Below are 14036 nucleotides of genomic sequence, written 5' to 3' on the forward strand. Positions count from 1 at the left end.
CCAAGTCAGCTCCTAGGACACAGCTGCAAGGTGAGTTTTCAATGCAGCATTTTGCAACTGCTCTCTGCTATTCCCTATCTAGTAGCAAGAAGGCACGCACTTCATATAACATTAAAAGAACACCACACACACAACAAGGAAAAGCTAACTCAACCACTGTCATTCTCCAAGCTGAAAAAGAAGGGCCTATTTCTAACATTTACCCTTACTTTGTTTGTATTTCAGCTTGTTATTTGTAAATCCCAAATGTAGTTTTGCAACAAAACAAAACAGAAGAGCTTTAAAGGCTATATTTAGTCCAGAACATGTATGTCCACTACAATGACTGGGACCGTGCAACGAGAAATCAATTAACCAGATGGGACTAAAACATAAGACAAACAGCACTGACATCAGATACTGGAAACTGAGAAAGGCAGAAAAAGACAGCAGTCAAGTGTAATTTAGTATGTTAGACAAGAAATACAAAGGAGTTCGCTTTCGTCCTGCTCAGGGTTGCCTTCTCAGAAACATTACTGAACCATACTAACACTTCTTATCTCAGATAAGTCTTTCTGGAGTTGCCTTTCAGTATTTTAATTTTGCCAGAATTAAGTTGCCACTCTGTACCTCAGCAGTCTCCCCACCCTCCTCAAGGAGGCAGCTGAACATCCTGTGGAGAATAATTTCTTTGGGAAGACACAAAGTAGTTCGAAGGCATCCTCCCATTATCTTGTCCCAAGGAGTGAGAATGAAAGATTGACAGGACATTTCCCTGCAGCAGTCAACAAAGAACCAACCCTGCTCATCTCATCAGGGTCACAGCTTTGAATACAGGTCTGGGAGAGGACAGAGAAGCTCCCGTTTCTGTAGCACCAGCACCATTACACTGATGGGAAATTCCTTCAAGCATGAAGTCAACGCCACTGATCTCACTACAGTGGAGAAATATTTGGGAGAGGGATAAAATTTCTTGCCCAAGCTAACATGTGTCATTAAAACTATGGGCAAAATAGCTGAGACTCCTTGTTCTTTTTCACAGTGGAATGGATGGGAGGTAGAAAACACCTCTTTTGGCAACAGAAGTCTAACCTGCACAGCAGACAGCATAACACATACAGGAGATGCACAAACTCGCATGAATAACATGAAATTCAACAACTGAATGCTTTTTCTCAGTAGGAAATGAAAAAAACAAAACAAACTGTTTGGCACATTTGCTACATAAAAACTAATTTATTTTTAATATTATTTTGCAGTAAGTCAAGCCAAGCCGGAGGTTAAAGACAGACATGGAATACTAAACCAGGAAAATAAGTTGCTAACTTTCTAAGAAACTTGGCACTGTAAGCCTGGCAAGCATAAAGACTGGAAGAGTGACTGGAGTAATTCCTTATTACCTCACTTCTACCAGGTCATTAGGTTTGTAACTGGGATGGAGAAAGAACCAAACTTTCTTGACAAAATGATTTATGCTGGGTTCTCTCCGAGAGCCTCGGACATACACCATCCATTTGTGGGTCGACTGATCATTTTCTTCTCTCTTGTCAGGGGGAATGTACCTGGCAAAGAAGTTAAAAAACAAGCACAAGATAAAAATCCCTAATAGATAAATACCACAAAAAGTATTTCAGGAAAGATTAGGCAAAAAAATTGGGGATGGTAAAATGCCTATGTGAACCTTGGCCCCTGTACAGTTCTGCTCATTATTCCTTACTCTTGACAGTTCATCCAGAAACAGATACAGCTCCCATAACCTAGTCTATGCTTCTAACACATTTCCTCTATTTTAGTGCACAACTGCCAGATGAAATTTGTCCATTTAAACATTTGGCTCTTAATTAGGAAGACTTCATATTAACATTCTACCACTGCCAAATCCCTTTCCCCATCTTATTCTAATATGAGGAAGCAAAACCACACCAGAACATAGTATCAGCAACTCTGCTACCATATATACAAAAAACCCCAATTCTTCTTATAAATTTTTAAGAAACTTCATAGTCAATACTTGGTTCCGGGTCCAGGCTTATGTAGATTTTCAAAATGCAATTCTAACACTGCAAGTCTTGTCAGCAAAGTTTGCTACTTTCTATGCAAGAGGAAAAGACTGACTTGAGTAGTACAAGGGTGGAGAGTTAAAACCTGGACTCATCCATAGTTTCCTAAAATGAATGCCTTTCTTCACTGATTTCCTCAAAGTTCAAAAGTTATGTGTATTCACCTGTCTTTAAACAGTTTTGGAAAAAAATTATAAATAAAAACTGTACAAATGAATTTCTTCAGACTATGCTGGACTTTCACAATTTTCCTCCTTCTGGTGTTGGGGGTTTTGGTTTGGGTTTTTTTGTTATTTGTTTAAAAACCCCACATCATCCCTATGGACACATTGAATTAGCCATTAGGACAACTTGCTTTTCCAAATTTTCAGGGAAAAACTTGGGATTTCTAACTGGTCAGAAAAGGCTGAAAAGACTCCCCTTGAGACAAACAGATCTTAAAACCTCCATATATATATATATAAAAACCCACTACTAAAACACCCATTCCTGCCACAAAAAACTCATGTAGACACTCAAGGAGGGCAGCCTTGGGTACAGTGATTATTCAAGGGCAATACCTCACATTGTGACAGCCTAGCAATTTTATTTGTCTCCTAATTTTAACCTCCTATTCCATTTAATCCTGAAATAAAGGACCATCCTTCAAACTTTGGATACTAACTTGGAGACGTTGCCAACCACAATTGTTTTCTTCACATAAAGCCGTGAAGTTTCATCATTTAACAGTCCAGCATTTCGTTGTCCTGGTTTTTGAGAGCTTGAAACACTCGAACTGTCCTGAGGGTAGGGGAAGAAAAAAAACAGGGAAACAAAAAACCAAACATTCCTCTTCAACATCATTTTGTTTGGTGCTAGAAAAGTAAGGTGGTGTTAAAAAAGTAAACCTGCATAGTTAAATGAGACACCAACAATGAATCATCCCTAAAAATACTCAAATTGCTATCTAGGCATGTTTAAGCAACTCAGGCACGCAACAATGATATACTACCTAGCCAAGTGTACTCTGCATGGCTTAACTGAGCATACATTATGTGACACACCATGGATCTGAGCCATGATTTCAGCTTGGGTTTCAAACACACTGCCGCTGCACTATGTGAAAAAAATCAAGCACTGCTAGAGCAGCATCATGTTGGTCACTAACCAGAAACAAATCTAAATCTCCCATGAGTGGCTTCTGAAAATCTAATCTTTCTCATTTCCAGCCTCTGCTGCTTTGAGGGACTCCAGTGTTGCTTCATGGTGAAGAATTGAGGCTGGGCTTGAGATAAGAGTTCAGTTCCAACTCAACAGGGACAGTAGTCAGCCATACCATGTCACTGACATCTAGATAAGTCTACAAATCCATTACAATACCTAAGGCACAACAAATCCAGCCTAAGCAACGTTATAACACAGCCTTGGCTATTAAGCAGTGGCCAAGATTCCCTGGCAAAACGAAGACACGACCATCCACAGTGCCAACGCAGGCTGCACCGTCATTTGCATGACAGTGAGAGGCTTTTCTACGACTCTGTTGGATAAAGCAGCTGTCCGAAGAATAAGGGACTGCCATCCTCTCATGAACAACAGAGTCGGTGCTACAGCTTCCCAGATCATACTCCACTGAACATTCGTCAAACAAGGGTCAGCGTGGGGACCAGTGGATCCACTAGGAACCACTACACCTCCTCTGTTAAGTCAGTGATGCCCCAAGGAGCCACAGAAGGCTGGGATGGCTCCTTATCACTCCCTCAGCCACCTCTGAGTCATGCGCTGTGTTGGTTAAAGATGTACCAACATGCTACACCCAAGCAATACAACTGCTCCATCACTGCCCCCAGTGCAGAAACAAGTTATATTGGTCTGATGGTTTACGATATAGGTGCGTCCACATTACATATTGTGTATCTGCCTTCAGCTACAGACCCTAGGCAGGGTTTCAGCAAACTGCAGCCCTGTTATCAAGGGTGTCATGCTGCTCAACAGAGGCAGAATTATTGCTCTTTCTGCCACATATTATTGCAACTTGTTCAGTTGCAGAATGCAGTCATATGCAATGAGATATACCCATCCCTGGTTTGGGTTAGAGGCTGTACTCCTCTGGCAGGCCTGACAGCTTAAAGGCACATTCACCTGCAGCCAGTGAGAGAGCCTCCCAGGTGGAGCTAACTGCAGCCAACAGGTGAAGCATTTCCATAGCTGCACAGCAAGCCATAGAGGGAATGGATCCAGATCAAAAATAACCCAGGAAAAAGTATGGGAGAACAATGAAAAAAGGTATTTTTAACCTGGGTCAGTTTGGTTGAGTTAAGCAAACAGTGATATTAGCACAACAGCACGCATCGCCACCAAGACAAAAACAACTCAAACTATGCACCCAGGCTCTACCAGCTCACGCTCCCAAGGTGAGCTAATCCACTGGTGTCACGATGTTGTCACCACAGGCTGCTGAGGAGGCCAAACCCCAAACTCCAGTGGTTCAACCACTCTAAGCAATGCAGTCCCCATGGGCACCCAGGGCCAGGCAGCAGCATTAATTCTTAGAAACACTGCTAGGAATGACACATCTTACTCTTCTCTCCAGGCTCTACCCTTTCTGGCCTGACTTCCATCTGCACAGCAAAACCCTTTGCTCAAGCTGTGAAACGCCTCCTTCCCCAGAGGCTACCAACCAAGACAGTGGCAGATAGCTGTGCTAACAATAACAGTACCACTGCTGCCTAGCTGACCTCTCTGTTGGGCAAGACTGAGTTAAGAGGAGTTAACCAAGTTACATACACTTCAGTTAGCCTTACAGCAAAGCCAGGCTGAAAGAGTGGGAGCAAGCAGTTGGAGAGGGTAAGAAACAGATCTTCAGCAAGGTGGGTGAAAACATGAAGAGCTCCTGGTGCCAGCACTGAGTCCAGACAGAGCACACACCTCCAACAACTTGACCACCACTCGAGTTTTACTTTACCCGGCCAGTATTTCTGCTCTGTCTCTGGTCCAGGCTGTTTGTCAGCCGCTCGTCTGCATCTAAGTTGCCATTGTCTTTGTCCAGGAGAAAGTCATTATGCTGAGAGAGAGAGTCGCTCTCGGAGTGGTTGGCAGATGGAGTGTCTGAGCCCTGGTTAGCTGGAGATGATGATCTAGAGGGTGACTCCAAGAATTTCTTGATTGAAGGGTGATTAAGAATTGTCGCATCACATGACCTGGTCCCCTGCAACAAAGAGGTCAGGCAGATCCGGTCACTATTTCCCTGCAGCCCAGATGAAAACAAAGCTGTGCCAGAAGAGAAAAAGTCAATGTATGAAGAAGAGCAAATATTTAATCAGCTGCCCTGCAGGAAAAACATATGCTGCAGAAGATAAAAGCTTAAACCGGTTCCACAGAAACAGCACCCCAAATTGATTCTGTTCCTTTAGACCTTTTGATCTCAGAAACCCACCTGGTTTTGGAAAGAAGGACTGCAGCCTACTCAAGTACCTATAATGTCCCTTTGAAAATAACATCTTCCCTTCCCGCGCAGATACCTATGGTCTCTTACCATACACAGAAAGGCCACAGCTGCCTGATTCTTGCAGGCAAGCAGGGTAAGTAAATGCATCAGGCTCTTTAGTTTTGATACTCACTGGCAGTCTTGTCAATGCCTATGAGGCAAGCTACGTGTGTATTAGCACCCTGTCTGCTCCTAAAGCTCAACGGAGGATAAAGAATAATGTGCTTAGGCATGCTTGCAAAATTTCCTCAAAATGGACACCTTAGAGCTAATCTTAGATCCTCCCAAACCTGCAAGGTGGAGGATGGGGCAGGGGAGCGTTTAAGTCTCTCTTGTTTTTTTCACTACTGTGACAAAGGCCTTTTTTTTTTTTCTCCTGTATTAGCTTTTAACCTCAGAAGCAGCAAGGAAAACACCCATCACTCAAAGCAAGTCTCCCTCAGCCACTTCTCCTTCCAGCCACCGGTCCTCCCTGTCACCTTGGTTTGATGGTGAAGCAAGTCAGCAGCAACATCCCTCTGCCAGCAGCAGAGCACTGTCAGATAGCCTCACTCCAGCTCCTGAAGCCACAGACTCACACTAGAGTTGCACTGACAGCTTTTTTTGCAGGCAGTACCAGCTGAAAGAGGCTTTCTTCTTCCCTGCCCGAACCACCCAGATCAGCCAGGCTGGCACAATTATTCATGGGGAGGGGGCAGGTCACAAAAAAACAAATCAAGAAACTGATTTGGGATTTTTTTGTTGTTGTGTGGTTGGGTTTTGTTGGTTTTGTTTGGCTTTTTATTCTCTTTTTATTCTCTTTTTTAATACACGTAAATTCCCTGATCCAAAATTCTGCCAACAGGATGGAGGGGGTGGCATGGGGACAGACACCAGCAGCACTATGGAGCAGCAGAACTGCCCTTGAGAGGTGGTAGCAGGAGTGGAGTTAAACATTATCTCACCTTGGACTTTAAAGGTTCATTTGTTTCTTTCCAATTACCAACTCTCAATTACCTACTTACAAGAGTTATATTCATATATCCAACAGTGGGGACACACATACAACATCACTAAAAAAAAACCCAAACCAAACCAAACTACCACTAAGAACCTCTTTTTTTTTAGTTTGTTTTTTATCTCTAGTCAAGTAAAATGACCAACACCTTGTCCACTAATTTGTGGGAAAATGTAATAAACTGTAATCATACGGAATCATAAGCCTCAAAACCCAGCAGCACTGGGTTGAAGAACTGGTTATATTCATGAGAACAGGATAAGAATTTGCAAATCATCTTCCTAGAAGTTCTGAATTAAACTACAAAGACTCCCATTCTACCAGAAGCAGAAACAAGACAACCATTCACTGCCAAGTCAAACATACATTAATCACACATTAAAAATAGACAGCAAAGAAAACTGAAACCAGTAACAATTTCAAAATAAAGAGAGAATTGATTTAGCCTGTATGCAAATCAGGACTTTTAGAAAAAATTAAAAATGCAATCAAAGATACAGCTACAGTAGCCAGAAGCTCATAAAAACTACAGGAAAACTAAACAAAGCAAGGGTGCACCATTAAGTTTTGTGAATACTTTGAAACAATTATAAAAGTTGTTATTTCTGGCAAGTGTGAAAATCAGCAAGGAAAAAACAAACACCCAGCATGGCAGAACAAGTAAAGAACAGGGGACAGTACAGCTCTTGCTGACACATGATGACATTGGATAAAAGCACTTTCAAAGATCAGAACCTAGCTCACATTCCTCAGCCGCCTACACAAAAATTAAGGGGGGTAAGAGGGATCTCCAAGCCTCCCAATACTACCATAACCTTTTTCAACTCCAATTGATCAACTCAAGTTCAGTGAAGGGGAAAAAAACAGCTGGACCTTTTTGTTTTTACCTTACTCCAAGGCTTCTGGAAATCACAACAGGAAAACCGGGAGTAGCAGTGAGAGCCACTGCTTGGAAAAGAAATTTTCATGGGACTAGAGTAAAACCCAGGTTTGCAGCACCTATCTACAGCTTCCAAAAATCAGTTCAGATCTTTACTGGAAATCAGATCAACTCCCTGAATTGAAAAGATGGTAACTAAACACCTACACTGGTAGCGAACTACAAGTCAACTGGGAGTCTGCATGAGTCATGAACACACTGCAATTACCAGCCCATTAAGGACAAAATGCTCAGACTGGAGTTTAACTAATAGCGTTTGGGGTTTTTTTAATTTCCTTGTGAATTTTCAGTCTGTCTCTGGTATCTTCTCGATTTACCTCCTGCTTTACTGCCACCATCAGTTCACCAAACCATTTACAGACTGGCTGCCAGGGTAAAGGGAGGACTGTTTCATGGCACTACCCAAGCCTCAAGAAATCTTGATTTTTTTATTTTCTTTTTTCTGAGAAGTTCTAAACCCCATCTGCTTCCACTTTCCTCCTGTGAAACAGGAAAACATTCCTCACTTTTCAGGGCTTTGCAAGGGTAAACTGTGCAGTGTGTGAGAAGCAAGGTGCTCTCATGCAAGAACTGATGAAAAAAAAAAAGCAGAGTATTTCAGAAACCAGAACCAAGGGCTGCTGAATGACTTCTCAACTGCTCCTTGAAGACTGGTCTTTCCCAAGTACCTGAGGCCCAGCTGGTGATGCACAGGTCTCCTCTCCGACTGCCACCCCATTTGCAGTTCATATTCCACCATTTGAGGAAATCACATCTCAAAACCAAACATCAGCTGAATAACCAGTGAACTACACATCTTCCTTTGCAAATATTCCCTAAAGTCTTATTATTCCCAAAGTAATTTTTACCTCTCCAGCTTTAAGGAGACCAGCAGACGCGTAATAGTTAGCCACAATACAGGCACGCAGTTTATCCATCATCCTTCTTGCTTCAATCAGGCGCTATAAAAAGAAGAGGTAACATATAGTAACGGATAACTGCTGCAGCAATTGCCCCAAACCACAATACACCAGGATCTTATGTATTGTTAAGAACAAAACCTTGATACCTGATCTATAACTTCAATTTCATGTTCTTTACTCTTCATTTCGACAGCAAACTGTTCTTTTATAATTGTCTCAATCTTCTGCACAGCAACATCTCGAGCTGTACAAGGCCACATATGGAAAATAAAGAAGAAGGAAGTATTTATATTTCTGGTTTTGAGGCTTTATTTGAAAACATAAAGATGAGAAATCATTATGGAGGGAGAACTGAAGGGATAATACACACACAAAAAAGGGAAGGATCATTTTTCTGCAAAAGAAAGTAATTTGCCTTAACAAAAACCACATGTATCTTTAAAAGCTGGCTTATGTAGAGAGCTATTTTTTCCTTTTTACATCTGAGACGACAAATAACAGAAGATGGAAGAACAGGACCAGTTTGTTTACTTCTGTCTCAGTAAAGCTGTAAACAGTAAAAGGAAAACTCAAATGTGCTTACGGCCAAGTGCAGTTACCGCTGCAATTGCGCAGGAGTATGTTGGAACACTGTACATTTTTCTGCTCTCTTTGGCCCGATTCATATCCAGGAAATTTACACCACTTCATGCAGCAATAATAAGACAAACTAATACTTTACATGTTCAGCGCTGGCACGAAGCGCAGCCTGCTCTGGCGTGCCTACAAACCTTTTATTGCCCACAAAGGAAACTACGCTATCGAAAGCTGCTCTACCTCTTACAAAATCCTCTTCCAGCACAGCAGTCAAAAAATCTTAGCCTTTCAGCAGGAGTTTATTGACCTCGGTGGAAAGCATGTAGTCTAATATTTCAAACTGTGCAAATACCTTATGGCAAATTAGCGGCTAAGAACTAAATTGGCATCTTACTGTGTTTTTCTAGAACATGTATAAACATAGAAGGAACAATTCTTTTTGCCCTACAACTACCGTAGACTTTAATATTGCCCTTCCTTTAAGTCACCTCTGTTATATCAAGGGGGTTCAAAGAACATCTGTTTTTATCAAGTTCTAAGCAAGAACTTGGAAAAGCAGGAATTGTATTTCTAGAAGCAAGCCTGGAAAAGGTCCTCCTGCCAGCAGCAGAAGTACAGTGACCTCACTGCAAAGCAGATCAGAGAAACAGCCTGGGTTCCTCTGTAAAAAAATCTCACATTGTTTCTATGTGGAATAGGAGGCAACAGCACCAAGACTTTGTTTTGAGCTTCAGAGGAAGCATTTGTTTTACTAAAGGGTACATATCTGTTTGAAGAGGTTTCTTTACTCTTTCTATTGGGATATTAGAAATCAAAAGCAAGTCAAAACTTTGCTGGTATGTTCCAGCTAGCATACATGATTTTACTGTCTGATCAGGTACCTACAGCAGGAGTAAGGCAACTGATGCTTCTATATGCAACAGAGGTATCCTAAATATTTTTACTTATTTCCAGATACCCGAATGCATATGTTCTAGGATGAGAAATAGTTCAAGCCTACATTAAAACAGAAGTATGGTTGAATCTGTATGAGTAATGCAATAAGAAAAACCAGAGGGATATAATTTTCCTCCAGCCATGAACATCATGCCTAGGAAATTCACATGTAAGGCCACACTTAAAATAAACCTAAACAGATTAAGGTATGAGATGTACAGTTCAGACAGGGACAACTGCATCTCTTCCCAAGACTGATGCCATGCAACACCAGCATTATGACAATTAAAGCACTTCAGGATTTGTGGTTATATTACAGACGCTTTTAAGAACACTTTATTTTCATATTTTCCCAGCTTAGCGTCAACCACAGTCCCTAATTAAGATCATGTTAGTGAAATTTGTATACTTAAGGAATTCTTGTATTGAAAGTTGGAGATCTTCTATGAGAGGAAGAAAGAAGTCAGTTTGGAGGAATCACCTGAACAGAAAGTTCACTTTGGCAAGGACAGTTTTCCAAGGCCCTGAGACTTTGCCTGTCAATTATTAAGGCCTTCTGAAAAGTTGCTTCAGAAGTGGATTAAAAACCTGTCTGCAGTCCCCAGGACACTCCACCACAGAGGGTGGCAATATCTGGCAGCCAGGCAGGGCAGGCAGCTGGGAGTGGTGATGCTCTTCTGCCATGGCTGGCTGCAGCACAGATCCACTATCAGGGCCCCTAACCGGCCTGGCAGACAGGACCTGCCCAGCAACACATTCAACCCAGAGTTCAGCCTCCTCAGATTTGCCCAGCTCTACATCATCCTCCAAAACATCACCTGAGAAGCCCTCATCTGTCCATCTCCAACTGCCAGCTCCAGCATCCTGCTCTGTTCCTGGATCTTCTTCAGATCCCACAGCCAGCTTCGGTTTTCTCACCTCCCTGTTCGTCAGCTCCTCCTACCATAATCCTCTCACTAGCTGTGCTATGGCAAAAATCACTAGCCTACTCCCTGTCCCAGGGCAAGAAGCTCTACTCTCATTTGTCCAGAGATGACTGCAACCTGTACCAGGCACCCTGCCAACAGGCTGGTTCCCAAAGCAAGCATATCTGAGTTGTGCCAAACGTAAACCTATTCATCCAGCTACTCTCTCTACTACACTTCTTTATCCACCTTTCCTTCAGCGGGTAGCTGCTCCTCCGCCTCCCTTGCATCTTTCAAAGCCCCTTCCTTCTCCCTAACTTATCCCTTCTACACTGCTCAGTTTCACTTTATCTGCCTACTCATGCAAACATCTGTCATCTTCCAAGAGCCAGTCTACGTACCGCAGGGTCACGGATTCCTTTTACCCGTACTGCAGAGTCATGGATTTCCCCCCTCACTGCGCCGCCTCCCGCTATACTGCAACCTGTATCCTCCAAAATGTAAACAAACTGCCAATCTTTCTGGAAGCAGACTTCAACTGCAGAACAGATGCACAGGTCAGAGCACACCTCAGCATGGGTAACTGCTGGGAAGATGCACTGGCAAATACTTCAGCAAGCAAGAGGAACCAAAGTACACGGCTGGGGCCCTGGAGAGCTCGTGCTCTAGCTGCTATCATGCACTAAAGTCTGCATCCTCACGCCTTGCTTACAGTTCAGCTAGCAGGTAGGAATGGCTCCGTGTACGACAATCACATCTTCACGTGGCTATACAGAGGTATCGCTAACTTCCCTGCTCAATTTCTGCCCTTTGACCCCTTAGCTCCTACCCCACTCCTTTCCTGACCTGTTTGCAGCATGCACATCCACAGCATTTCTGATTCCACCTGGGAGATCCCTTCAGTTCAGACAGCTCCTACCTGACTGTTCGGCTGCTTTGTGACGTTTGTTGGGATGCGTGACGGTGATCTCCTCATAGTCGGGGTCCTTCTCTGCGATCACTCTCTTGATCCCAGACATGTTCTCTCCACTGCTCCGCTAAGAGTAAAAATAAAAGTATTAACGTCACCCACAGCAACCTTCTGGTCAGGCTTCAACCTCTCACCATGAGGAGGCCCGTGGTGTGCCTCCCAAAAGAGCCAGGACACCTCCTTCCCCGGTTGCTACAGATTAACCCACAGCTGCAAATCTCGGAGCTGGTCCCGTTCTGTACCATCCAGGAGCCTTAACTGCCTCCTGACCTCCGAAGCTCACCACAGCCCATGCGCGTAGACCCACGGCGGTGCTGCAATGGCAAACCACCGCCCGCTGAAGCACAGCGACCCCCGTGTGCCCCTGCCAGAGAGCTCTGCGCTGGGATCCCAGAGGACAGACACCCGGCTGTGGTCCGATGGGCGACTTCAGGGTTCCCCTCAGCACAGGCACCGCCACCTCCGGCAGGCGCTCGGAAGGGGGAACGCTGCGGTCATCGCCCAGCCGGCAGCTCCAACGATCCGCACCCCAAATACGCGGGGAGACACCGAGGCACCGCGCCCTCGCCTGCGGAGCCGGACGCGCACAGGTGCCTCGGCACCAACCCGCGTCCTCGCTGGGCTGCTTGGCTTCCCCCCCTCCGAGAACTCTTTACCCCGAACCACGACCCCTCCCGCGGGAAGCGGGGTGCACCGCGTCCCCGCCGCCTGCGCGGCCCCTCTGAGGCGGGAGGCCCCCAGCGCAGCCCGTCCCTGCCGTGCACAAGAGGGCCGCCGCCACCATCCCCGGCCTTCCCGCCGCCGCGGGGCAGGAGCCGGAGACGTGAGGTAAAGCCGAGGCCGCGCCAGGCCCGGCGCTCCAGGGGGAGCCCCGCGGCGGCAGGGCAGGGCAGAGCAGGGCAGGGCCGGGCCCGGCCCGCGCGCTGCCGGTGCCGGGACGCCCCGGGGACGCGGGGGGCGGGGCAGTGCCCGCGCGGCCGGGCCCACGTGCGCGGCCGGCGCCGCTCCCCTCCCCCCGCCCGCGCACACAAAGCCGCCGCCGCGGCCGCGCGCTCCTCCCCCTCCCCCCCGCCGCCCGCCCCGCCGCTTACCCGCGCTCCGCAGCGCGCCGCCCGGCCCCGCCGCCGCCTGCACCGGCCGCCCCCGCCCGCCGCCCCGGGGCGCTCAGCGGCGGCCCCCGCAGCCCCGCCCCGCCGCCGCCGCCGCCGCCGCCGCCAGCAGCAGCGCCGCCGCCATGAACGCAGGGCCGTGTGCCTGGCTGCCCGTCAGCCGCGGGGGCGGGGCCCGCGCAGGCGGACAGCGGCGGAGGGGCGGGACGAGGCCGGAGACCGCCCCGGGGCGGGGGGGGGGAGGGGAGCCGCACCTGCCGCCGCGGGCAGGTGCCGCCTCGCCGGGAAGCGGAGGGCAGAGCGGGGCAGGTCCGGTTCCCGAGAGGAGAAGGAGAGGAAGGAGCGGGGGTGTGTGGGGGTGTCCCTCAGGCGAGGGCCGCCGAACCGGGGTCGCTGGTGCTGTGGAGACCCGACCGCGCCGTGCGGAGGTAACGAACGGTTTGTGGGCAACGATTTACCCTCAACGCCGGAAAAAACTCCGAGATTAGCGACGCTGTGATGTTTCCCTTTAGATATATTAATGTATTGGCCTAATCCTGATTTACTGGGTGAAACAACCTTACTTCAGTAAGTAATAAAACTTGAGGAAGACATCTTAATACAGAAGATACTCAGCAAAAGGAGGATGATTAGAAAAAAACCAAAAACCAAGAAATGAGGCACAGACTAACAGAAATGCAAGATTACCAACAGCCCACAAGAAGTGCACAGGATTACCGTTGTCACCTCAGGACAGGGATGGCGGCCCCAGCCCGCTCCCACGTGTTGTGCACACAAGGTCCGCTGAAGGGAGTTTTTGCATTGGTCTCACTAAAGATAGGCTTCAAAAAAATCTTATACCATGCTTACTACTTACCATATACCACGGTACTACTCACAGTCTCAGATCACAGCTAAAATTGTCCAAATTAGCATCGCTAATACCACAGTTCATGTTTGGTTTTGGCCAGACTGCAATACCTCTGTCAGGTGTGGCTAATGGCAAATAGTGCTTTGGTCTGAGGTAGTCCCATGGTTCATGCAGTGAGCTGCTAACCAGCACAAATTAATGTACTGCTCATACATGTACTTGCAAACTTATTTATGAAGCCACTAATTAGCAAGCATATGCTGAATGTTCAAGGCTTAGCCCTTAAAGTCCTCTTTTCTTCTAATTTCAGGACCACAACTAAAATGACTTTCTGATGTCTTGCCAAGCA

The 14036-nt window shown here is 46.2% G+C and overlaps 1 protein-coding gene across 15 annotated transcripts in view; it reads right to left on the reverse strand.

The window, feature by feature from the left end:
- Positions 1-12946, reverse strand: part of YEATS2 (YEATS domain containing 2) — a 60548-nt gene extending 47602 nt beyond the window's left edge. For 10 of the 15 annotated variants that reach the window (XR_012650999.1, XR_012651000.1, XR_012651001.1 and 7 more), the window contains exons 1-6: positions 11678-12378; positions 8488-8585; positions 8288-8380; positions 4981-5223; positions 2704-2819; positions 1380-1541 (exon numbers count right to left, since the gene is read on the reverse strand). Coding sequence is in view for 11 of the 15 variants with exons in the window: in XM_075031973.1 (XP_074888074.1) it covers positions 1380-1541; positions 2704-2819; positions 4981-5223; positions 8288-8380; positions 8488-8585; positions 11678-11777 (812 nt within the window). In the remaining 4 variants the exon portion in view is untranslated. The other 5 variants (XM_075031967.1, XM_075031962.1, XM_075031963.1 and 2 more) reach the window with 5 other exon arrangements.
- Between the last annotated feature and the right edge of the window lie 1090 nt (positions 12947-14036).

This window comes from Buteo buteo, chromosome 7, assembly GCF_964188355.1.
Source record: "Buteo buteo chromosome 7, bButBut1.hap1.1, whole genome shotgun sequence".
NCBI lineage: Eukaryota > Metazoa > Chordata > Aves > Accipitriformes > Accipitridae > Buteo > Buteo buteo.